Below are 25,835 nucleotides of genomic sequence, written 5' to 3' on the forward strand. Positions count from 1 at the left end.
CTTTGAATAGATCTTACTTATTTTTACTTATTCTTATTTTACTCATCTAATTTTAACTTCATTTCTACAGTTAGAATTTACTCCTATTTCACTTATTTTTATTTGTACTGTCACTTATATTTCTGTGACTTTACATTCTATTGTTTTATTTTTTATATATATTGTGTTAGTGTAATCTGGAGCTATCTTATATAACCTTATTGTGTCACATCTTATCGTATCATATTGTAAAGTATCGTAAATACACACCCAAAAATATTCAAGTAAAATCAATATTTTCAGCAATAAAAACCAGAATCACAAATCAGTTGTTTAGCACTTTGATTGGTTTTTGACGTAAATCATTTATTGATATTCAGAATTGTTGCCAAATAATTTATTAAAGAAAAACGTACGAATGACAAAGGTCATTGTTTAACCACCACAACAATCTAAATAACACATCAATCAACTCTAAATATAATAAAATGAAGCATATTTAAAAAGCTAGCTAGCTAACGTACTGTGTTTCTATTGGCTGAGACAATGTACACACCTGAGGGAGGGAAGACAAATGGTATCGTCCACTTTAGGGGTGTCAGAAATATTATTTCAGTATTCCACCAGGTATTTATCCTTTAATATACATAGTTATATTCACAATAACATGTGAGAACGATATAAAAACACTTCACTGAATACAAGCTCATACTAATGTCCGCTATCTGTGGATACTGGGGGGGTAACCCAGCTCCTGCCTCCCTGTCTCCGGTGCTCCCTCTCCCGGCCGGTGATCCAGGTGCAGCAGCGTCAGCTCCGGTTCCTGTTTCCCGGACAGGTGGAGCTCGCGAGGCGGATCGACCAGGTGAGAACACTCGGTGCCCGACGGAGGAAGCATGTCCGCTCCTCCCACTCCGCGAGGCGGCCTGAGGGCTGGAGCCGGCCCGCTGGAGGCCGCTGCTACACCCACACAGGATGCTAGCTGCTGTTAGCTCCTGTTAGCTCCCGTTAGCATAGTCAACCTGGATGTTAGCAGCTACAGGTGAAGCTACACCGCCGCTATGCTAGCTCCTGTTTATTCAATCTGAACGGTTTCTTTACTGAAGAGACAATTTACTGCAGATTTACATTTTAATTTATAGTTTTGTTCTTATTAAAATCCTGTAATTTTCTATTTAAGTGTCAGTGAATGCTAACCACACATTAGCAGACATATTAAATCACTGGATAGTTTAGCTCCTGCTGTCAGATAATAAACATTATTTATACATAAAATTAAAACATGCATATAATTATAAAACATTAAAGCTGCACAATGTTTCCATATCACAAACACTCACCAGTACCTGCACTGATTTAACTCATTTAATACCTATTGCACATTATCTGTATGATGTATATAACTCCACATGTACGCCTCTTCACTCTTTTATGTGTATATAGTTGAATACCATTTTATTTATTTATCATACTATTACGAATATATACTTAATATTTACATATCTAATTTACATACATACATCTGTATTTAGTTATACTCTATATAACATACTGCTATTCAGTAGATGGCCGCCCCTCACTGTCCCACCAACTTTACATACTATGTCTACTTCATTCATATATATATATATTTATTGCATATATACAATATATATTTTGCTGGGGCGTATTAGTGCAAGCACAAATTAATATGAGAAAATGAGAAAAAATATATGTATATCCATAGTGAAAGGTGTATATTATATATTTATTCTCTGTATTTTTTTAATGTTTTTATTCTTGTTCTGTTTTGGGTCATCTGGTGACGGTCTGGTAAAACTCCCTCATATTGTCCCTGTTGTGTTCAGATGTTTTGATGCTGGCGCCTCTTATTTGATTTCTGCTTATGTAATTTTAGATTGAAGGATTTAATTGTTTGTTTCCTCTCAGGCTCTGGTTGGAATATGTCGGTTACTGATGCTGCTGCCGGTCAGTCGCTGGGCTCCAGGCATCAAGAGTAAGTAAAACAATGATAAGTGATGCTGACACGTTCTCTCCTTCACTGTATTGTTTAGTTTTCAGGCTAATTTCTCATTATTTTTCAGTGTATATTAAGCTTTTGTATTCTGTTATTATTTTGTATTTCCTCTTTGTGGATGAACTGATAAGTTGATTGACAGAAAAGTAATTGGCAACTATTTCGAGAATTGTTTTGATCAACTAGTTAATTTAATATCTTCTCACCGTTTTCTCGTGTCTTAAACAATAAATAAAGAAACTAACTCAGAATCATCAGTAGTGAAATTAGCTGTCGGTTGTAGATTAATCAACTAAATTATGCTTCAATCCACTTTTTGAAGAATAATATAAACCACTTTACTTTCAGGTCTCAGAATCCACGTCCATCAGCATCATGTGCCCTTTGGCCAGTGGACCTGAAATTAACACACATGGACTGGAACCCGGAAGCCACCCTGATTCACTTCCAGGGACAGTACCTCACCATCTGTGAGCTGGACTATACCATTCTCCAGGGGGAAATACAGAACATACCAAAGACAAAAGCTGCAGTGGATATTGGAGAGTTTTGCCTTGTGGAGGATTTGACTTCTGCCCGCTGGTTCAGAGGAAGAGTTCAGAACCGACGAGAAGACTTGTTTGACGTATTCCTCATCGATCACGGAAACGTCTTGAGCGTGGACGTTACCCACGTGTCCTCCTGTTCAAACGACCTGTTCATCCTACCTCCAAAAATAGTTTGTGGCTTCCTTGCAAATGTGCTGCTGCTTCCGAGCTGTTCTCATGCTGTAGTGGAGCAATACTTTTCTAACCTGATTGGAAGAAACGTCTCAGGTGACATTCAAGCTCTCCTTCCCCACAAAGTCCTCCTGTTGGAAGCCCCTGACATCAACAGCGACCTTGTAAGACATGGGTTCGGGAGACATGTGGACACAGATACCTTCCTCCTCCTGGTTGAGATGCTGACAGAGGTGCCGCTCAAACAGAATATGGAGCCAGTGCCTGACTTACTCATTGAAAAGCCACGGGGACACGATTATCGCTTCAAACTAGCGGGTTTCCAGGGATTCAGAGACACTCTGTCCTTCTGTCGGCCGAGATTGAGTTGTGGGACACGTGCAAAGGTGCGAGTGACTGCTGCCGTCAACCCCAGGCTGTTCCACTGTCAAATGGCCAACATGAAAACCGATCTTTGGGAAATGTCCAACAAGCTGGCTTCAGTCTGTGAGTACAGAACCAAAGATTACAGCCAGAAGACGCCAGAAAACCTGGGTTTACTGTGCTCAGTGAAAAGCAAAGATGGGAAATGGAACAGAGGCTACGTGCAGTGTCTCCCCATCAACTCTCAACTCAGAGTTTTCCTCATTGACTATGGATACTTTGAATCTATTAAAGTTGAGAACGTCCTCAGGTTGCCCTCCGATCTCTGTTCAACACCCATCATGGCGTTCCCCTGCTCGCTCTCCTGTCTGCGTGATCAGGACGAGGCCGTCAAACCTCAGCAGCTGAGTCTCCTCCGGGCAGGTTTGCTGGGGGAGGTGTTGGACGTGGATATCAGAAGTTATGATGAAGAGCAGCATCTGTACACCGTGACATTGTTTGGTGCTGAAGATGCTGATGTGAAGGAACCAGAGCAAGAGCGTCTCCTAAAGGGAGTTGAGTCGGTTTCTGAAGCAGAAGAATTGTCACCTCAGGGTGGTTTTCTGTACTATGAAACCATCATGGGGGGAGCCCTTGATAAAACACTGGAAGCAGAAGAGGTGCAGGAAGACTCAGTGTTTGTGGGCTATGTTGAACACGTCCAGAATCCAAACCACTTCTGGATCAGAACACAAAAACGCAATGAGGAGTTTGAAGAGATGATGACGAAAATGGAAGATCACTTCAGTCAAGTGAAGCTGGAGGAAGACGTGCTGGTGGATCCTGAGCTCGGAGCCCAGTGCTGTGCAGTTTATGAGAAGGACATGCACTTCTACAGGGGCGTGGTCACGGACACTCTGGAGCACGGAGCTGAAGTTCTCTTCATCGATTTTGGGAACATTGAGAAAGTGCCACACATGTTGATCAAGAAAATACCGGAGGCATTTGCCAGAAAATCAGCGTTTGCCTTTTGTTGTACTCTTGTTAATGTATTTCCTTTGGATGAAGTCTGGACGAGCACGTCCTCCGACGCTTTCAGACAAGCTGTGTCAAACAAAGCTCTGTTGGTCCACGTTGTCCAAAGGAGGAAAAACAAGTTCGTGGTCGACCTCTATGAGATGGGACAGGACAACAGTCAGAGTATCAGCGATCTCCTGATCACCTCAGAACAAGTTGAATGCTGGAAGGTGACCACTGAGTCTCTAGTGCACAACAACACGAAGGCCACAGAAAACTCAAAGTGCCCAAGACATCGTCTGACATCAGACATCGGTCGGAAAACAAAGCAAAGTGAAAGTTATGAAGAGGAAGAGAACACGTGTAAAAATGAAATCAAGAAGTCTCGGGCCCCTGTCAGCTTCAAAGCTTTAAGCGTCAAACCTGGGTTTGAGTTTGCTGTTCAATGCACTAACATCGAGTCTTCATCGGATTTCTGGTGCCAACCTAAAGATAAAGGTCCAGCTTTGGAAGAACTGATGGATAAAATTCAGAAACACTACTCAACCAGCACGTCGCCCGTTGAATCAGGGGTTGAGTGTTGTGTTGCTAAGTCTCTGGATGGAAGATGGTACCGAGCCTTCATCACAGACAAACACAACGATCATGCCAGTGTGATGTTGATTGACTACGGTTTATCCATCTGGGTCCAGGAGCATCATCTTCAGGCAATAATGCCAGAATATGTCGATTTGGAAGGACAAGCGTTCAGGTGCAGCTTTTCAACCCTGATTGAACCAACTGACCCTGAGAGCTGTGGGAACTGGGGCCCGGAGGCGTGTCGCTCGGTGAGAAAGTTCGTCCAGGACAGCGCCGGCGGTCTGAGATGTAACGTTGTCTCTCATCTGATTGTGCAAAACAAAGGGTTCTACAATGTTGTGGATCTTTACAACACCCAGACCCAACAGAACCTAACAAGCTGGCTTGTTAAACAGGGTCTGGCAACAGCGGCAACAATCTCAACCAGGCAGTTATCAACAGTGTCCCCTGAGACTTTCGTCTACTCCTCTTATGATCTGAGTCCTGGAAATGAAGAGCAAGTGTACGTGACCCACGTGAGTAACCAGTGGGAGGTCTACTGCCACCTGGAGAGAAACAGCGAAATCATCGAGGAGCTTGAGAAGAAGATCTCAGAGGAGAGCGAGAAAATGATGCAAGCCAGCACAAGAGCTGTGGTGAGGAAGCTGTGCCTGGGGAAATACTTCGATGGCAAATGTTACAGAGTGCTGGCACATCCGGTTCCGTCCCCCCTGCATCTCAGTGTCTTCTTTGTGGATTACGGAAACAAAAGCATATCTGAGAAAACCCAGGTCACATTCATTCCCAGAGACTGTGTCGATCTGCTGTACACCCCCATGCAGGCTCTCAGGTGTCGCCTCGCCTCAGTGTCCGAGGAGGAGCTCTATGCCGACGTCAAGGAATGGCTGGACAGAACAATCCTCAACAAGCAGGTCAGAGCCGTCGTAGTGGGACGGAGAGAAGATGGCTCGTTTGATGTTGTGCTGTTTGACGGAGACGTGAACATCAATGAGAAGGTGAAGGAGCTCGTTCTCAGTCTTTCACCGAAGCAAAAAACTGTTGTTAGTTCTGCTCCCGCGATAAAAAAGACAGAAGTTAAAACTCCTCACAAGGGAAACGCAAAGATCCCAGTCAAGAGTACGAGCCAACGTAAAGGGAAATCGAGTTCCCACAGAGGTGCTCAAGTTGGTAATGCCCCCCCGAAAAAGAAAGAAGACACAAAAAACTGTGTTCATGGGAAAGTTCAGAACAAGAACACGAAAATGAAACAGCCAAACGACAACAAGACAAAGAGCAGCGCTCCTGAGAAAACACGGAGAAGCTCTGAGGTTAAACAACAAAGAGACAAGGACACAAATTCAGAAAAACCTCAAAACACCAAAAAAACTGAAATCCCTCAACTCCCACGTTTGCCCGACAAGAACATTAGTGCCGGTCTCCGAACAAAATGCTTCGTCTCCCACATCAACTCAATCAACAGCTTTTTCCTTCACCTGGCAGATGACGAACCCGCCATCGTGAAAATGTGTGAAGGTCTGAACTCTTCTACCTTCAGAAGTTCCTTAAAGTCCGTCGTGTCCGTGAGAATCAAGGACCTTGTTCTGGCCGTGTACGAGGAGGACGGCGCTCTGTATCGCTCTGTGGTGAAACGCTCTGAAGGGAGCTCGAGCTTCGCAGTGGAGTTTGTGGACTATGGGAACTCAGCAGTCGTGGAGAAGGAGAAAATCCACCTGATACCAGAAGAGCATCTCTCTCAGCCTAGATTCAGTTTATCCTGCTGCCTGGTGGACACGAGCGCGTTTGAAAATGATGCTTCTTTCACCGATGCTGTCATGGAGACGCCTGTCATGGTCGACTTTGTCCGTCAAGCTGGAACTCAGTGGAAAGTCAAGCTCCAGATTCTAGATGGAGAGGTTGATCTTCCTGCAGCACTTGAAGCGGTTGTTGAAACCGGCCCTGAAAACAAAGAAGAAGACGAAGAGGAAGAGGAGTCTCCTGTGACTTCAACTAAAATGGAGCAGGAAATGACATCTGAAGAAAACCACCTCAGAGCAGAAACTAGCGTGAATGAAACGACAACTTCCGAGAGAGTCGTGCAATCTGTTGCCAAATGTCAAAATGTGTCACTGCCGAACAAACTGAAGGTGAAAACCTGCAGGCGCCTCAGGAGTCGCATCACAAAGAAGAGAGGGATGAAGAGGAATCGGAGGGAAACGTCCACGTCCTCGGACAAAGCAATGAACGATTGTACTGATGCTTTCATTCCTCCGAGTGTTCAGGCCAAAGACAGAGAGAATGGAACAGTTCTGTCCGTCCTGAGCGACGGGGATTTCTACGTCCGACTTGCTCGGACCAGCTTCCTGCTCGATGCCCTGGACAGATTCACAGCTGAGAACCTGTGCAGATGTGAGCCGGTGGCGGACGAGGACGTCAAACAAGGCCTCGAGTGCTTCGTTCAGGTTCCCACAGACAACACGTGGCAAAGGGCTGTTGTTCAGCATGTGGGTGAGGAAAGGTGCAACGTCCTACTGGTGGATCATGGAATTACAGAGGAAATTCCAAACGCCTCGATCCGACGACAGTGTGGAGACCTGACGAGAATCCCCAACCTGGCAGTGCTGTGCAGAATAAACTGCTTTGGGTTCAGCGAGCGAGAGGAAACCGACAAATCCTGGTGTGAGACGCTGAAACCGCTGATCGGCAAAGACGTCAGCGTCGTGTTTGTGCGTTTCTCAGGAGCTGAAAACCTGTGGATGGTTGAACTCGTCGTTAACGGACTGTTCATCATGAACCAACACGATGAGAGGATCCCATCAGAGGCTGGAACTCAGAACGACCCCAACGCAAGTCGTCCTCAGAGACTCGTCTTCGCTCCTATCGACTTGGACTCCGGATACTTTGGCTTCGCTGCTGCGGTGACGACTCCGTGTGAGTTCAGCGTCGTCCTCGAGGATTTTCTCCTCATCACGGACAAAGTGTCCGTGATGCTGGAGGAGCTCCCTGAGCAGACGTCTCCTCTCCCTGACGCCCACATAGTCCAGGGCACCTGTTGCCTTTTGAAATCAGACTCCAAGAACAAGTGGTGCAGGACAGAAATCGTGAATACCGACGCCGCTGTGGTGCTGAACCTGGTGGATTATGGGCATTGTGAGTCCGTGCCACTCAAACACTGCTCCGAGCTGAGGATGCTTCCAGAGGAGCTGATAAAACTCCCCAAGGTGACCTACCCCTGCATCCTGCGGGGGGTGAAGCCAGCTGCAGACGCACAGTGGACCGATGAGGCAGCGGATTTCTTTCAGCAATGTTTGAACCAGAAGAACCTTCAGATCTTCTTCAGAGAGTTCGTGTCTCACGCTCACTGGAAGGTGGACATTTTGGCAGATGGCGCCCATGTGGCCAGGGAGCTGGTGGAGGCCGGACACGCCGACTATGTGGACGTCATGCTGGGACTCAGGTTCGATTCCTCCTGTACCTTTTAATACTTAAAGTTCAGTCAGACCTTTATTTCTTCTAAAATACGTTTATTCATCTTTATTCATTGCAGAAAATCTAGAAATGTAAAATATAGGAACCAGTTTAAATTGATCAACTGGAAATCAGGTCGTATTTTAGCATAAATAATAATTCTGCTGCCAAACTAAAAACACATTAAACAGTTTGTGACGCCCTCAGGTTCCAGGAGCTGATCCCCTGCATCGTCCCTCTGAGCTCGGACAGCGAGAGAGCGAGCGAACAGGAAGTGGAAGCCTCTGATGGGACGTCCGATCCTTCAGCCGAGGAAGACGAGGGGAGGAAACTACTCAGTTCTTTGTCCGGATCCACTCGATGTAAGTTTCTCACACATTTTATGTATCGGTGCAAAGTGAGAGGTTGAAGGTTTTCTCTTCTTCTGTGAGCACGAGAGTAAAAAGTAGTTTTCACATTCTTTGCTTGAGGGAAAAGTGAAAAATCCTCCATCACATTAAAAGTCCTAAGTTAAAAGTATTTAATTAAAGGACGTGAAGGTGACACAGTAAAGTTAATTCTGTTTATTCATCAAAGCCAAACACTCAGTTGACAGTTGGTCGTCTTCTTGTGTTTCAGGCGACGTCATGTGACGGTGGCTTGATGTAAAACGGGCAGTGAGGCCGTGCAGCACTTTGTTCGATGCCAGCGTCACGTCAACCTGAGAGATACGACTCGTATTCAATGAAGCTTCAGTATCAGTTTAATGAGTGAACCACGTTAACTTGACGTCACATGACTGATTCTGTCTTTAACTTGTGTTTCTGTGAAGACTTTATTTATTTATGTTTTGTTGACTGAGTTCTTCACATTGGTGTTTTTTTCCTGGAAACTGAGTTCATGAAAAGTTTAAATATTTAAAAAAATCTGTTCCTTAGAAAGATGTAAATTATCTGTTTTCATTTCTACATTTAGGTTCATTCACAATATGTTGATATGTTTAATTGTTTTGATTTTAAACTGTTCCTTTGTTAGAAAAGAAATGATCAGAAGTGAATGTAAAGCAGCCGAGGAAACACGTTAAAGTTTAATTTCTACTTTTGTTCCTGCATCTTGTTTTGACTTTGATAATAAATAATTTCTCCTCACAAACAAAAGTTGCTGACTCGTGAGTAAATGAAGAGAAGTACGGACGTGGAATCATAAGTTATATTTCCTCTGTTCTCCTGTGATTATTAACTCTTAACAAAGATTTGATATCTCGAGATAATTCATTACTAGACTGACAATTATGATATTTTCACGCCTCACTTTCTGCAGATGTCCATGTGAAACAAGACAATTCATGTAAATGCAACAACACAATTTAACGTCGGTGACAAAAGATCACACTTCCAGCCTGCACTGTTGAAAAATCTGTATTTATTAATGATTTACAAAAAGGCTAAACATGAAACCATTTCAATGATTCAGTTCATTTTGAAACCTGGAAAGGAGTCGTTGTCGTCGTCGGGGGGGAGAGGAGACACAGATGTGGTGTTTAATTTTACAGGTCACTTATTTTCTGGTGTAGAATCTGAAGCTCCGGGAGAGAAGAATCTAATAAACCCACCGGCGGGTGGAGTCACTGGAGGAAACTGCAGAGGAGGTGTTTGGTTTGAGGAGCGTTTCTTTTCTACATCAGCACAGCAGCTGTGGTGGTGGTGGTGAATATCATTATGGATATTTTTGTGTCTGTATATTTGTCACAATCACAACTTAAAAACACGAAACATCCTGCGACTGGTGTGAAAACAACTTTTCAGACGTACGAGTGTGATCCACTTCTCAGAAACATTTAATAGTTAAAACAAGTTACTTTGTGCAAGTGCCGTTTCCCCCCCCCCCACAGAGTTTGAAATAAATATCTGTAAAGCAAAAGGAGCAAAAGAATTAAAGAGCGTTTGTTTGTTTCTCGTTTTTTTTTTTTTTATTATTATCGTGAAAACCAACATGAATCACATTGTGAGTGAAAGTGAGTTCCTGTTTCTGGCTTGAATTTATAATCAGTCCAATTAATTTCACACAACTCGGCAAGAAAAAAATGATTTAAAAACAAAATAAAAATTACAGTCACCTCAGGTTTTGGGGCGAAACATTTAAAAAAAAATGGAGCTCCAGCAGCAGGGAGCCCGTCCAGCTGCGGACGGACTTCCTGTTGGACTTCCTGTCGCCAAAATGCTGTTGAATCACATTAGTTTAGCAGTTTTTTCGAAGCCTGGCAGGTTCCTACAGTAGTAAAAGAGTGAGACAGTCGTGGACCCAGATATTTACAGTAATGTTGTGCACTTTAAGATCCTTCTCTGGAGAATCCCTCAGAGTTTTATCTAAAACATCACAAAAAGAAAATCCCATGCTTTCTTGCTACGGAATGAAATAACAGTGTTTCCACTCACTGAGAATTTAATCTTTTAAAAAAAAACAAGAAAATAAAAAATAATAATAATAATGATGATGAAGAGGAGGAGGAGGAGCTCCGCTTCGGGCGAGAAGGAATTAAAAGTGTGAAAACAACGTGATGCAGAAAAAAAAAAAGAGCATAAAACAATACCATAAAATTGTTCATATTTCAGTTAGCTATTTAAAAAAAACAACAAAAAAAGTTAAAATGAGAATAAACATTTGTCCCTCGGCCCCAAAAACCACTTTACAAACAAAAATATATCCCCTTTGTCGTGTGGTTCTCAAATTCTCACTAGATATAATTAAAACTTTTTTTACAGTGCTTCATCATTATACATCTTTGACAGACCGTAATGAGGGGAAGGGAATTTTAAACGTCTCTTCTATTGCAACGATAAAGCTACGTCGAGAAACCGTCCAGTTATCTGATGATTAAAATAAAAAAAAAGTAAAAACGGGGGGGGGGGGGGGAGACAAACGGGAGGAGACGCTCGGAGCGCAGTGCTCGTTCTTTCTTTGTCGTCCCAGGAGCACCTTAACGTTACCGTGGTGACGCTGGTGTTAAGGTGGCGCTGGGAGGGTGAGGGGGGGGGGGGGGGGGGGGGGGGGGGTCTACTTGGTGTTGAGCTCGTTCTCCAGCTCCATGAGTTTGCGCGACGCCTTGACCTTGTTGGAAACTTCCTTCCCCTGAGAGAAGAGGCGCTGGCGCTCCTTGAAGGTCATACTCTCCGGATTGCTGCCGGGGTTCGCGTTCTCCTGCTCCTGACTGCAACACACACACAGACACACACACAGTGACACACACAGTGACACACACACAGTGACACACACACACACACACAGGTTCACCAGACAGTCTCAGACATGGATTTACAAAGAGTTTGTCTTTCACAAAAACAGGGAAATGTCCGGAACCTTTAGGCGAGCGAAGGAACACTAATAATACCAATAATGTATAAATCACGTGTTTTTGTTGACTCTTGTCTTGTTTCGATCTGGAATCTCGTCGTCTGTTTCTTCTACGTGTACGGCTCCTCTTTCATTCTGAGATATTTGTATTCTTCCAGTAAAACGTCCGACTGTTAAAAACCTGTAGACAACGACGACTCACCTCTTTGTCCATTTGTCCTTGTAGACTTCTCCCGATCCTACAACTCCTGCTGAGTTTCCAGTGTACGAGTTAAATCCTGTTCCAGGTTCAGGAGCCACAGACACAGACAGACAGCAGAGAGACACGAGTCAGCATCGTTCACACACACGTTTCCTTAAAACACCTGAGAGAGAAGCTGCTGGGTGACGGACGACGAGCTACTTTTATTAAAACTGTTCAATCTAAAAGCTAAAAGATTTAATTAATAAATGGTTCGGTCACAAGTACCCAGCAGCTTCTCAGGTTCACTTTATTTCCCACAGACCAGCCTAAGCAGAAGGAGGGAAGGTAGGAAGGAAGGAAGTAAGGAAGGAAGGAAGGGGGCAAGTTCTGGACAAGCGTTAGGCAGAAACCATCAGATCTGATGAAACTCAAGCAGCGAGCCGATGAGAGAAAGAAGAAAGCGTTAAAAAGCTGCCGAGGAGCCATTCAGAGCAGCAGGTGGTCTGTGGAAGTGTCGGGTCGGATCTGAGGCCGAGGTCAGACGCCTTCACCGCTGAGGAGCTGTGCTCTTACTTTGGTAAAGTCATTCATTCATTTCAACTAAAAGCCAAATGTACATGTTTTTACAACAGGGCTCATTTAACAGTGAAGAAGGTGACCTCGACCTTTGACCCCAGAGTAGACGTTAATCACTTTGCTCATGCGTCACCGTGTCTCTTCCAAACTGGAGCAGAGACGGACAGATTCGTCCTCAGACTTTAACACTGATTCACCGAAGAGTCTGCAGATGTTTATCACGACAGAAACGTTCCTCCTTCCTGGTTCGTGTTCATCATGAAGAGTTTAACTTTAACACAGCTTCCACCAGAGAGAAGGAAGAGTTTCATGTTTTAAACTGAGAATAAAACCCTGCAGACTCTTTATGGTGCAGCGACGACAGGCTGAGAGGAAACAGAAACATCACAGGTTCGAATCCGGCCAGATTCCAGGTGTTGGCCCAGAGACGACCGACGTTAAACACCCGGTCTGAGCAGCTTTGGTTTGTTTCAGCTGGTCCAGTTCAGACGGAGACTCAGCGACAGGGTGTGAACCCAGATGGATTCTTGCAGCTGGCAGCTCCTCTCTCTCTCTGGATCTCACAGAGTCGAGATCTGAAGTGGAGTTTGGGACGCGATCAAGTCGGATCAGCCTCAAACCACATGAGCACAAACTGGCAGAGAACAAAGTGACCGCGGAGAAACAAACGTTCGAGGCCGGCCACATTCCTCCGTGCAGCCGGCAGAGATGGAAAATTATACACTTCTGGCACTGCCATCGAAGAATTCTTCAGATTCACAAAAAAAAAAGTCGTCCACTGGCTTTTCACGAATTCTCAAAGGTTGCGACTGTTTTTCTTTGCCTCTGGTCGAGTTATCTTAGAGGCCAGTGGACGTTAAAACATTGTTTTTCTGTTTTTCTTACAAACGTCCATCTCTGAGGCAAACTGGGGTCATTACTGTTTTTCTTGTGGTTTTATCCCGATTATAAAAAACCCTCTGTTTCCAGAAGAAGCCACTTGTTTGTATTAAAGTCCGACTCGAGCGTCGTGGAGCTGCCAGCTGACCAACATCACATTCATTGAAAACATGTTTGATTCAGAAAACACGTCAGGGGGGAGACTCAGGTGACCCGACTCTCGGTCACCTGAACCTGCCGCGCTGCCCTGTGGGAGTCGTGGGAAGGTTTTAGTCAAGCTGCAGCGTTAGACAGCAGAGACACGTGAAGGACCAGCTGACAGAGCCGAGAGAGACGAGACAACACAGCACAAACGATTAAAGAAAAGAAAATGATCTCAGGAAGAAAATTAACGGACGAACCAACAGAGACAGAAGTAAAAAGAAATTTAAAAAAGAGCCGGGTGCAGCCGGTGGAAGCTTCGCACAGTCAGTGAAAAGCAATAGACAACAAGCCGGTTACTGGGGGGGGGGGAGCTGCTGGCAGCCAGAGTGCAGTGTTCATGATGTGTGTGTGTGTGTGTGTGTGTGTGTGGGGGGTGAAACATGCAGATTGTTCTCCGGGGGGGGGGGGGGGGGGGGGGGGGTGTAGGGAACCTAGTGGGCTGTTAGTGGGATGTGTTTTATTTTTTTTATGTTTCTATGAATTTGAGTGAAAATGCAACACAGAAGGTCTCACGAGGTCCTGGGGGGGTTTTAAAAAAAAGTTAGATAAGCATCAGAGGTGGTGAGAGTTTTATTTTGAAAGTGCAGGCAGCTGGTTTCCTGGACCTCAGGAAGTGACGACGTTCAGAATGTGCTGCATTAAAAGCTTCGGTTTGTCTGTGGAGGATCAAACTGTGTCTCGTGTTTACAGGTCAACACTAATCGGTTATTTCATATTTCTGTACTAGCTTTTATTAAGTTTCTACACCAATTACAAAAAAAACTCTATCGCTTTAATAACGAGGCTAACTTTTTAAAATATTAGATGATTATTAGAAACGTCCTGATGAGAATTCAGCTTAGAAAAGTCTGAAATTTTGACTTAAATTAAGAACTGGATGTAATTAAAAAACACAACAAAATTATGAATTTGATCCGAAATCTGACGCCTGCGTTCAGTTTTTAAATGATTCATATTCTGATCTACAGACATTTCAGCTTTGAGGTTTAAGTTAGAATGAGAGAATCTATACATAATACAAAGAGCTCGTTGCAATGATTGAAACTTCTACGACATTTAGATTTCGAGCCTCTGGTGTTAAGACCTTCTGAAGAAAAGATTCATATCTTGACATAACATTGAAATAAGAAAAACTGTAGAAAAAAGTACTTTTAACCTCATGAATAATGTTTATTTCTTGACTTTTGAAACCTCGACTATCAGACCGAATTACTGCCACTAGGCGGCGCTGTGGTTTGACTTGATCTCTAGAGTCTTTTAATCGACCACAGACAAAGACGAAGCTGTCGTTAATGTTGGTGAGATGAGCTGATTGGATGGATGTGAAAAAGCCAAATGGTTGTGTCTCCTTCCCTTTAAAGCCAACACCGCTAAGCAGAGCCACGGGGCAGGAAGGGGGCCGGCAGGCGGACCGGCGGCTGGCCACGCCCCCCGTCCCAAGCAGCAACCAACCAGACACAAAGGAGGCGGCGAGCGACAACACCAACAGTACTATGATTGGCTCTGATGGGTCTCAATCTGCAGCAAAAATCGGTGGCGTGATTATCGATTGCTTTTTTCTGTTCGCTAGTGCTGATCGAAGGGGGTGTGTGGTGGTGGGGGGGGGGGGTGATTGAAGGAAGGAAATAATTTACTGGGGACGGGAGGGGGAGTTCGAACTACACATGAAATATACAAAACAAATTCTGATTCACTCGAGGAGAGGGAGGGGAAATTTCCACATATATAAAAACAAACAGGAAATGACTGATTGACGGGAGAAATTTGGAGAAAAAAAAAAAAATCATAAATTTGGACGAACATTTAAAAAGGTTGGAAAAAAGGTAGACGGTGGAAATGAAGAGATAGAACACCTCTCTACTGAAAACACAAACTAGCACTACACCATGAAGGAGTAAATGAAGAGGTGAGTGAATGAGAGGGAGGTGTGGGAGCTGTAGAGGGCGCTGTGGCGAGCCTGACTCCTCCCTCCTCTCTCTGCGTCTACCTTTAAAGCCTCCCGGGGGCACGGAGCTGGGTTTGGCAGGAAGGGGGGGGCCTGTACTGTTGGAGTTGTTGACTGGCGGCTGGAACGAGCTAGACAGGAAGATGCCGTCAGAAAGAGGGCGGGGCTTGCGCGCAGTGGGCGGCGGCTGGGGCCTGCTGTGGTTGGGTGAGGCGGAGGCCGGGAGGTCGCCGTACGACTTCCGGGTCGCCGACAGCTTCACCTGACCCAAGTGCCCACCGCCGCCGCCGCCGCCACGCCCTGCTCGGGGGGCTTCCTTGCCTTCTTCATCTTCCTCCTCGTCGCCTTCGTAGGAGACAAACGTGGCGGTGTAGAGCGTGTCGGGGGAGGCGACCTGGGTTTTGAGGTAGGAGGTGTTTCTCTGTGGGGGGGGCGGGGGGTTGTTAGTAGGGTTGTTGGGGGCGGGTTGCTGGTAGTCCCGGGGCAGCGGGGGTCGATACAGACCGGCCGGGTCGTCGGGCTCCAGCAGCTTTCTCTCGGCCTCGTCGTGCTGCCGGCGCCGCTCGGCCTCCAGGCGAGTGTAGTACTCCGTCTCCTGTCTCCTCTAGGGGAGGGACAACCTGTTAGTACGCTCTGCTCTCATTGGCTCGCACCTCAGCAGTGGACACTCACTGACTAATCAGCTGCTTCCTACAAACTGGGGCAACTACAGCACGACCACACGTCATCGCCTCCATCCGCTCACACACCGAACCTGAGCTCGATCACACCTGATCTGACTGACACGTCCACCGTGTCAACCAATCAGAGCTGACCTACACGAGTCATCGAACAGGGGCATCATTTAATAATTAGATTTAAAGTTACGATTAAAAACTATGAATTCTAGAATGAATCAATTGTAATAGTTTGTGTAATACCATATTAATGCGATTTATTTCTTTATCATGGTATATTCAGGTTTATACTTTTCTTTTTATATATATATTATATATCTTGTTAGGTGTTCTTTTCATTTAATTAATGAGTTTGTTTTTGACTGCACCAAAGAGGAGCAGCGTGTTAATCTGTTCTTTAATTTAAATCATTATTATGAATGTAATCGATGAATGTGTTCGACCAACTGTGCAACAAAAACAGCTTAATTTTACATTTACAAGGAAACAAAGTCACTTTTAAAGTTTATCTTTGGTGATTTGTTGGATTTATTTCTCTGGCTTGTGAGAGGAGGCAGCTCTGGAAACCAAAACCACATCTGCTTGAGCCACATGTGGTTTAAAAACCACTGGACTCAGCCGAATGTTTTTCTTCTTTTAAGGAATCAATTAAATACGGATTAAAAAAAATCAATTCATGAGTAAAGATTATAAAAAACCTAAACGATGCCCCTGAGCCCGACAGACGGACGAGTTCTCCAACACTAATATATAAACACCAGGATCAACACTGGAAATAAGAATTTATCTTTCTAATCCTCACAAAGTTAGAAACATATTGTAAAATATGAAACTACCGACCTGAGAAAACCTAACAACCTCTGTACGAAGAACCTGATCTAACTGTTCCTCCTCAAGTCCTCAGACCACCGTGTCTACAACCATCTCCCCCCCCCACTCCGCTCGGTGAAACCATGTGCATGTCTCCATGTGTGTGTGGTTTTCTGTGAATCCTCGGTGTACACTACATGGTTTGTGGGTGTCTGACTGGAGCCGCCCACCCTGAGCTCTGGTATCTCCCACTGAGATGTTACACATGAATCTACGCTGCAGGAATGTGTCTGGATCTCTGGGTTTGGAGCTGGACCAGCGGCTCCGGGTCACGTGACCTCGACCTCGATGCGTCTGATGTGAGATTAATCCTCACGGTGTCGAACGTCCTCACCCTGATCGCCTCTAAAAAGGACACCGCCACAGAAATCTCTCTGGAGCTGTGGTGGTGGAAGCAGCCCAGTAGGAATCTGAAGAAACTGGGAGGGATTAGTGGGTGCGTGGGTTTGAATGAGTGGGTCTCTGATCATGTACAGTATGGATGGCTGGAGTATGAGGCAGGTGGGTGGGTTTAGATTTCTGTGTGTGTGTGTGTGTGTGTGTGGATATAAAGGATATTGGGAACAGTGGTGGTGGGGGGGAGGGGGGTTGGCAGCATTCCCTAAACATATCTGATGCGATGCTGGATGGAGATGGCGACAAAATAATAAAATAAAAGTAAAATATAAGTAAATAAAACCCCTCACAAAATCATACCTGGTCCCCAAAACATTTAAAATAACAACTGAAGATAACTTCCTGACAAACACACCGACAACGACCAACAACACAATGGGAGTCCCATGCTTCAGGAGGTGGGAGCACGAAACATGACACGGCAACACGTCACATAGGGTGGGGGGGGGGGGTGACGACATGCAACTGGACATATTCACAATACACAATAAACAGCATCAGAATATATAATAATATATATAAATCAACATTCATTACAGCATTAAAAACATGTATCTGTCTCAAAAGAAAGATAAATAATTAAACTGAACATTTACTTTCTGAGACACTTTCCATGATGATATTTTAAAGTATATTTTAAAGTATATTTTAAAGTATATTTTAAACTAGATGAGTCTCTTGCGGTGACAAGAGGAACAACAGGGATTAAGTTTCAGGGAGATTAGATTTTTAAAACAACCAGTGGACTGATGAGGTTCGAGCGCTTCACAGGACAAACGCACAACACAGTTAAATCATCATGGTAAAACAACAGGATAATAATAAAACAGGGAGTATGTTTAACACACAGATGGATGAGTGGACACCAGATCAGACCACTGGTTGATTAAAGATCTGTTGTATGAGATATAGTTTAAGAACATTATGTCTCTACTGAATAAAACATTATATTTACCAGATAACCCCGACAAAGGAAAATGTTCAAACACCTTCACTTATTTTTTACTGTTAATTCCATCTGTGAACTTTCCAAAGCCACGGTGTAGTTTTTATAAATGTAATTTGATAAATGTTTTTATTATCAGGTAATAAGTAATTAATAGTTTAACTATATTAACAGATTTATATCATATTAATCTTGTTTTTTTTTACCTCAGACTATTTAAACTGACGTCAATGTCTTTCGAAAACTCACTGTGCTGTTTTTCAACTTCACACAATTATCCTAACTAACTACTAACGTACAAAGACGATTAACTTCCACTCAGTACGAGAAGTAAAAACCTTTTTAACCTTTTTAACTCTCCTGTCTGACATTCAACACGACATCAATATGACACCGTCGCTCTTTTCCATCGAGTCTAAATTCGTGGAATCGACCGTTTGACGGAGAGAAACCGACCTTTTCCTCGGCCTCTCGTTTGGCTCGCTCCTCCTCCCTCCACATCCTCTCCTCCTCCTGCTTCACTCGCTCGTCCGCCTCCCGCTTACGGATCTCCTCCAGCTGCTGCTTACGCCGCCGCTCCTCGTCCTGCAACTGATGACGCGCACGCACACAGACACACACACACACACAGACACACACACACAGAAGAACGGGCCAAACGGGGAAGGACACACATGCAAACAAGAAAACAATTAGTACAACATGAATCGTGTGTCATTCATACACAAACCCTGAACACACATCCACATGTGTTTAACTGATCCGACGCTGTTGCACACTGACATGTGTTTAATGGGAAGTGGTTTGATTCGTTTCACAGGACAACTCCAGAGGGGAGGAGCAGTGTGCACTGCAAACACGTAGCACACACACACACAGACACACACACACACACAGACACACAGACACACACTCGCGCACACTGCAAATCATGCAAAAACAACATGCAACAACAGCAACCAGAAGAAGGCAGAGTGCAAAAACAACAACAACCTTAATTTCAGCTGCTTCAGACGCTCTTGATTCTATTAAAATTTAACATGTACTAAAATTTAATAAGAGCTCAGCCTGTATTTCTTTAATGTAGAGGCTCAGCTGGTCACACACAGATGGATGATGGATGGATGGATGATGGATGGATGAGTGGACCACAGGACTCAATGCACAGACTTCGACCTGCCCCCCCCATGTGATGAATCCAGCCATGCAGGAGCCACCTCAGTATGCACTCAAAACGTCACTGCTAACACCTCCGCTCTGCTAATCTAAGCGTGGGTATGTTTTTACGATCTGGAGAAGCACCAGTGTTTTAACGCTGGTCAGCAGCAGCTTCCCTCAGCAGCTTCCCTCATCAACACCCCCCCCCCCCCCGCAGTTGTTTTGAGTGGACAAAGAGATGGACGGCTTCCTCCAGCCAAACAACAACAAGCATCCCAGGACGGCGTCTCCATGAACGACTGCTCCGGAGCTAATCATGGCTCAGTCCAGCCTCCAACACCGACCCCCACCCCCTCATGAAACAACGACAATACTCCAGATGGGTGTGGGGGGGGGACAGAGAGGAAACACGGGCAGGTGCGCAGCCCAGACAGAAAACAGGAAGTGATGTAAGGGCAAGGGGAGGATACTCGTCATTAACAGGAAGAACATACCAAGTCTAGGACAGAGATAGCTGGGACAGCAGTCTGCTGCTGAAGAAGAAGAAGAAGAAGAAGAGATATAAGAGTGAGAGAGGGAAGGAGATAAGGAGGGAGGAAGGAGGAAGGAGGATACCCAAATACTGAAAGGGAAAGTGTGGAGGATAAAAATAATCTGGCAAAACAAAGGAGGGAAGAGGAAGGAGAAACTGAGGAGTAAGAGAGAATTAGAAAAGGGAGAAGGAGGATAAACAGTAAAGTAAACATTGTTTTTCTACACTGAGCTGATTTTAAAATCCACCACCGCTCCACACGTGTCTCACTATCCTCACTTCTCATTTAAAATCTAAACATTACGTTGATTCCTGAGAGTTAATGCAGCAAATCCTGATTAAAACTACACAGTTAACATTCAGCTGTTTTATCAGTTATTTAAGAATAACGGCCAAATAAAACGAGAGGACCCATTGAGAAATTTTGTTTGACTCCAATATTAACTTTAAATCTTAAAACTATTAGTTTTAAGATTTAAATATATTTATTTATTTAGGAAAGTATATGCCATAAATGTGAGCAAAATCTAAACTTAAATAACTATTTAATTAACTTAAGCCGATGCTGCTCCGCTGTGATTGGCCTGTTGACTGTAAACAAGGCTGAGTTTGATAGAACAGAAGATTAAATGGAGGTCGAAGATTAATTTTACACAAAAACAACCGGGTATCACCGATAAAAACTAAAAACTATGTGTTTTACCCATAAACCAACAAAAGTATTTAAAAGTTTGTCGACCACAGAATTTGCGTGAAGCAAGTCGGACATTTTACATTTTAGTGCCAGAACAGAACTTAGACGATTACTTAACGATGCTCTGATGATAACTACAGAATCTAGAAAGTGTAATAAGATAAATCAAGGAGATGAAATACAGCAGCAGCTCCATCTAATCTAAGAGTCAGTAAATAAAACCCGTCATCGATCTCCAGTCCGGATGCTGAGAACCTCGTTGAAATAGGAGCAGGGACGTCGAGGTCATGGCTCATTCTTGCTTTGCAACACTTATCCTGCATTTGCATCATAAAGGGAAATAAGAAACAAAACTATAATTTTCACCAGTTTAAACAAAAGTTCAGCTCAGAAGGAAACAACCGTTTCCTGAATGCTTGATTTAGCGCCTGATATTTCAATGTTTAAAACAATAATTCAACCATATGATGCAAATGCAGCATTAACAGCATCCTCGCTTGCCTGCCAGAACCCCCCCCCCCCATCCACCCCTCCAGCCAATCAGGTTTAAGCAGCTCAGCATGGCAAAGCGATGACAGAAGCATGTTGCAGATGCACATTGCAGATCATTCATAGTGGGAGCGCTGCCACAGAGGAATCCACTTCCACTTCCAGCTTTTGAAAGACAGCTCTGTCTGTCCCACCCCCCCCCCCCCGATCAGCCCGACTTCCTGTCGCTCGCCCTTCCTCGTGTTCTGGACGAGAGACTTGACTTCTGCCAAAAATCCTCCTCTTTTCTCCAGTCTCTCCCTTCCCCTTCCTCCACCTGCACCACCCGTCTCACCCTGGCTCTCTTCTCGGCCTCCAGCCTCTGCATGATCATCATGGTGTCCACGTCCTCGTCGTCCTCCTCCTCCTCGTCCTCGTCGCTCTGCTTGGACTCCTGCAGTCGTTTCTGGAACTGCCACTCCAGCATCAGCTTCCTGAGGCGGTCGCTCTCCTCCGCCGTTCGCTCCGGCTTCGCCTGGAAAATAAAAACAGTTTCAGTATTGAAATGAGATTGTGACAAACAAAAACTTATTTTGAGCCAGACGGTAAAATATCGGACATATTTTGGCATAAAATCAAAACGTCAAACGATTTTCATCCGTGCTCACCTGCAGGTCCTGGATCTCCTTGTCCAGCAGGTCCACTATGTGAAGCTGCTGCTGTTTCTCCGCCTTCTCGCGGGCGTCTCTCTTCCAGGGGTCTGGGGACAGACTGTCGCTGGTGGACAGCTCCTCCTTACTGATGGTGATGTACTGCAGGTCTCGCCGCTCGATGGTCCGTGGCTGCTGCTGCGGTAGAAGCTCCCTGATCACTGTGTCCATTCCTACATTTACACGACAAGTTTGTTATTAACTTAGATAAGATGATTGTGTATTTGTGTGTTCGAGGAAGGATCTGAATGAAGCGTGTTACCGGTGGGGTGGGAGGCACTGGCAGGTGGAGGAACAGCCGACCGTGGCAGAGTGGCCAGCTTCTCCGGTCTGGCGGGAGGAGGTGGAGGTTGTGGCTGGGGGGGCAGGTAGGGTTGAGGTGGGGCCACCGATGCCATAGAGGGCTGGTGGTGAGGAGGGGGCATGGATCCTCCGTTATTGTGAGGCTGGACGGGCATGATGGGGTTGGCCCGGATCTGACCCAGCTTCCTCTCCTGCTCCCTCCTCTTCCTCTCCCTGGGAAATAAACATCATCATCGTTAGCATCATCATCGTTAGCATCATCTCTACAACAGTATGTGTTTGGTAAATGTTTGTGTTAACGGTGTCATTTTGTACTGTGGTACCTCTCCTCCTCCAGCCGAGCTTTTTCCTTCTCATACCACCGCTGCTGCTCCTCACGTTTCTTGCGGTCGGCCGCCTGCTGAGCTGCCGCAGGTGTGATGGCAGCGGGGGGCGGTGGGAGCGGCAGTTCGGGCTGGGGGTCGTATGGGTCGTACACTTCGGGGTAAGGGGCTGGCGGCGGAGGTGGGGGAGGGGGCAGGTCGGAGCGCGAGGGCGTCTGAGCCGGATGAGGCTGCGCTGAGTGCGGGGCGTTGGGTGTCTTCCATCGGCCCGGCCCGGTCTTCTGGTTCGGGTTCTTGTTGGAAGAGGAGGAGGAGGCTGAGAAGTTGAGGTGCTCCTGGCTGGACGTGGAAGACTCCAACGAGGAGGACACCTGAGGCTGAGGGGCCCAGTGGTCAGGACCCATCATACCTGAGGACACAAAGGAACAACGTCAGCGGTCACATGCAGATACAAGGACACTACAAGGTTCATTCTTTAAACAAGCTCCTTTATTATTGTCCATTCAGGCCCTTTTATGATTTCTTACTCTGTGATTCAGTAATGAAACGTTCCCTCTGCAAACATTATTATGAAAAGTCAAACATGTCCTCTAATTGGGAATTATCCCATTTTCAACTAGTGCAAAAATAAAAAACAATATCAAATGTTATTACATTTAGGGAAACATTTGGATGTTGTCGAGCACTAAGCTCTCACATAATCTGCCTGTTCATCCTCTTATCTCTGTCTGTCGTCCCTTCTCTAAACTCCGGCGTTTCATCCTCTGTAACCTCCATCTTTCGGTGGTTCTCACCTCCTGGTGGACCTCGCTGGTAGTCAACGTCTCTGTGCTGGTAGTCCAGATCCCGGAGCTGGTATTCCTGCTGGTAGTGTGGCTGCATGCGCTCGTCTGGCCTCAGACCTCCTGGGGGAGGGTACAGCTCCTCCTGAGAGTGGTTGACCCGCTGAGAAGAGACGGAGAGAAAGATTAATGGAAGGAGAGAGGAGGGAAAATGAGATAAACAGGGGGAGGAGAGGTAGACCCGATGGGAGTTGAGCTTTTTAAACTTTCTCTTATTTCTCCAAGATGTTTTTTTGTTTTAGTTTAGTTCAGAAAAGCTTGAGGCTCAGAAAATCTGCAGAATTATACAATAAACAAAGCAACCAAGTAAAAAAAAAAATACAGATGCTTATGCTTTAGGCTTTTCTAGACTCTCTAAATAAAAATGTTTATGATGCAGCTATGATCTGATCATATCTAAGTAGTGGTTTCAACTGGATGCTGCTCTACCTGCATGCTGTTGTGGATGTTCTCCACCACAGGGAGGCGTTCTCTGTCCTCCATGCCCTGCCAGTGCTGTGGCGGCCCCTGCCCGGGACCCACGACCCGATCCTGGCTCTTGGAGGCCGGGATGGTGAAGTACTCCCTGGGGTAGGTCTGGGTGGGGATGGGGTAGGCCTCTGGATGGGGAGGGGAGGGGTCATCCTGGAGAATAAAACATACAACAAATTATTTCTCATGTCTGGTCTAGATACTGTGGGTCCTCGAGTGTTCGTGTCACTCTACAGTCACACAGTGCGATGGAACATTCCTCATTAAGACGCCACCGGCTTCAGTCGAGCGGTTACTTACGTCGGCACACAGGTTGCCGGTGGAGACGGAGGTGATCTTCGTGCCGGGTCCTCCGGGGTACACGGCCTTGCCTGCAGGACTCTGGCTCTGATCTGAAGAAGCAGGAGGACGGAGGGAGAACGTTTACATTTCATCAAAAATGGTGCCGACAGTGGTTCTGATTCAAACCACATTTCAGTGAAAGGCTTAAAAAAAAAAAGACTACGGCACTCACTGTGTTTCCATGTCAGGGCGGAGTAGTTAAAGGATAACACTAGTGCACTTTCAGTTTGTCTTCCTGTTTCCATTACTACACGTCAGTGACTTGTTTATCACTTTTCATAAATCTCATCATGGCTAAAAACAAGCTCCTTTACCAACACAGAATTAAACTGGTAAAAAGAACTGATAACTGCGTTTAAAGCCAGAGACAAAGGTATTTCAAGTTGTTGCAGTTCTCAAGTGTATGAAACTGGGATCGGTGTCTTACTGGCTACGTTGGGGCTGGAGCGGTGGTCGGCGCGGTTCTTCAGAAGCCGGTCCTCGCTGCTCATCTTCTTTGGTTCGGGGTAACAGTCCCAGCCGGCCTGCGGAGACTCCGGAGAGCCGTTCTGCACCGAGCTGTTGTACAACTCGAAGCCTTCGCTCTTTGGTCGCAATTTCCCGTTCTTCTCACGGCCTCGGTCCGACGCTGAGAGAGAGAGAAGAGAGCAAGGCAGTGTTTTTAAATATCTCAGATGAATCTTGAAGTACAGGAAAATTACTTTAAATATTACTTTTGCAGTGAACAAAATCCCCCAGAGCCACAGCACTGATTTCTTTCCCCTGTGAGTGACTTGTGTTTGCTCTTATCGTGACGCCCTCAGTCTGTGGGAATCTACGCTCATGTTTGCTCGTCCAGTTTCTGGATGCGAGGTTCACTGAAGAATGACCAGCGTCCTTCACGCTGCCCGGTGGTTAAACCTCACTGTCTGCACCGCCTGGAAAATACTGCGGTGGAGGGAGCTTTGGGAGAAACACCCGTTTAGCGTCATCCTGGACCACAGACGGGGCCCGGCAGGAAGACTTCCTTAATGAAGCTAGGGTCACATTCCAGCGGACAAAGACCAGCGCGCAGTAAAACTCCGTGCCAAGTTCACATGTGCAGCTTTTCATGCACAGACTCGCACTCAGACACAAGCTGCTGCAGCCACAAACACTCATTATATCCTTCAGTCTGCTGCACAGAGAAGACAAGGACACAGTGTCTGGATACGTCTGCCTCGCTTCCATCATCTGCAACACTAAATCACTGCCATTAACTAATAGAGGAACTAACAATAGTCCATTCATCGCAAACCTCGGAAAATCCCGTCTAACAACAGAAATCTGCAGGTTTTAGAAGCAACATTTATGACCTTTTAAAACGTTTTAATGCTCTGGTTCTTGTTTAAGGACATTCAGTGAAGTTTATTCATTAATTAATCTAATTAAAGAGAAAAGAAGCAGATTAATATCCCCAAAAAGTAAGAAATACCCATCACACTTCACGTGTTTCAATGTTTTGGTAAATCTGAGTCAAGTAAAATAAGAATAAGAATAAAAATAAACGAATGAGAACAAGAAAAGCAAATTCTGAAAATCCTGAATCCAGAGAATGAGATAAAAACAGAATTGAGAATAAGGACAGAACTATAGAGACTGTACAACAACAGAAATATTATATATACACGATTCCTGACTTTGATGAGTAGTTAAATGTTTAAAAGAAACTGTGAACATGAGGGAGTGTATGAAAACTAAACTTCTAGTGTGTGTGTGTTTGCTCACCTCTCTGCATCAAGGGGCTCGGCTGGTTGAGGAGAGTAGCCAGCCCGTGGTAAATGGCGCCCTGCTTGGCGACCTCCAGAGTCACCACTGAGCCCGTTCTCGTCATCAGCTCGGCCGCTCTGAACACACACACAGAAAAGAG

At 45.3% G+C, this 25,835-nt stretch overlaps 2 protein-coding genes across 7 annotated transcripts in view; one reads left to right on the top strand and one right to left on the bottom strand.

Annotated features, from left to right (window-relative positions):
- The first annotated feature begins 684 nt into the window (after positions 1-684).
- tdrd15 (tudor domain containing 15) lies at positions 685-14,399 on the top strand. 4 transcript variants are annotated; one of them, XM_034579374.1, is made up of 5 exons: positions 685-844; positions 1,909-1,975; positions 2,345-8,086; positions 8,305-8,459; positions 8,716-9,225. In XM_034579374.1, exons 1-5 carry the CDS (start codon positions 694-696, stop codon positions 8,727-8,729), a joined length of 6,129 nt encoding a protein of 2,042 aa, XP_034435265.1. In that variant the 5' UTR covers positions 685-693; the 3' UTR covers positions 8,730-9,225. The 4 variants fall into 4 exon arrangements, with proteins under 4 accessions (XP_034435265.1, XP_034435268.1, XP_034435267.1 ...); XM_034579375.1 differs by having other exon boundaries at positions 810-1,021; XM_034579377.1 differs by lacking the exons at positions 8,305-8,459; positions 8,716-9,225 and adding an exon at positions 12,756-14,399 and having other exon boundaries at positions 2,345-7,779.
- Positions 10,019-25,835, bottom strand: part of afdna (afadin, adherens junction formation factor a) — a 73,617-nt gene continuing 57,800 nt past the window's right edge. Inside the window, exons 26-40 of one of the 3 annotated variants that reach the window (XM_034579379.1) lie at positions 25,694-25,812; positions 24,375-24,575; positions 23,906-23,997; positions 23,564-23,758; positions 23,087-23,237; positions 22,293-22,701; positions 21,929-22,182; positions 21,625-21,839; positions 21,312-21,491; positions 19,757-19,795; positions 18,561-18,695; positions 15,258-15,819; positions 11,630-11,705; positions 11,020-11,284; positions 10,019-10,989 (exon numbers count right to left, since the gene is read on the bottom strand). In XM_034579379.1, the coding sequence (XP_034435270.1) occupies positions 11,131-11,284; positions 11,630-11,705; positions 15,258-15,819; positions 18,561-18,695; positions 19,757-19,795; positions 21,312-21,491; positions 21,625-21,839; positions 21,929-22,182; positions 22,293-22,701; positions 23,087-23,237; positions 23,564-23,758; positions 23,906-23,997; positions 24,375-24,575; positions 25,694-25,812 (2,782 nt within the window). In that variant the 3' untranslated portion in view covers positions 10,019-10,989; positions 11,020-11,130. Of the gene's footprint in view, positions 10,990-11,019; positions 11,285-11,629; positions 11,706-15,257; positions 15,820-17,800; positions 18,398-18,486; positions 18,696-19,756; positions 19,796-21,311; positions 21,492-21,624; positions 21,840-21,928; positions 22,183-22,292; positions 22,702-23,086; positions 23,238-23,563; positions 23,759-23,905; positions 23,998-24,374; positions 24,576-25,693; positions 25,813-25,835 lie in introns of those variants that run through there. The other 2 variants (XM_034579381.1, XM_034579380.1) reach the window with 2 other exon arrangements.

This window comes from Hippoglossus hippoglossus, chromosome 24 (genome assembly GCF_009819705.1).
Source record: "Hippoglossus hippoglossus isolate fHipHip1 chromosome 24, fHipHip1.pri, whole genome shotgun sequence".
NCBI classification, from domain to species: Eukaryota; Metazoa; Chordata; class Actinopteri; order Pleuronectiformes; family Pleuronectidae; genus Hippoglossus; species Hippoglossus hippoglossus.

What these genes read in the sequence shown, in the direction of transcription:
- tdrd15 (XM_034579374.1), top strand. Translation starts at nt 694, where the DNA reads ATGTCCGCTATCTGTGGATACTGGGGGGGTAACCCAGCTCCTGCCTCC. An exon ending in TCGCGAGGCGGATCGACCAG is followed by an intron (nt 845 to 1,908) that starts GTGAGAACACTC and finishes GTTTCCTCTCAG; the next exon opens with GCTCTGGTTGGAATATGTCG. An exon ending in GACGTCATGCTGGGACTCAG is followed by an intron (nt 8,087 to 8,304) that starts GTTCGATTCCTC and finishes TGACGCCCTCAG; the next exon opens with GTTCCAGGAGCTGATCCCCT.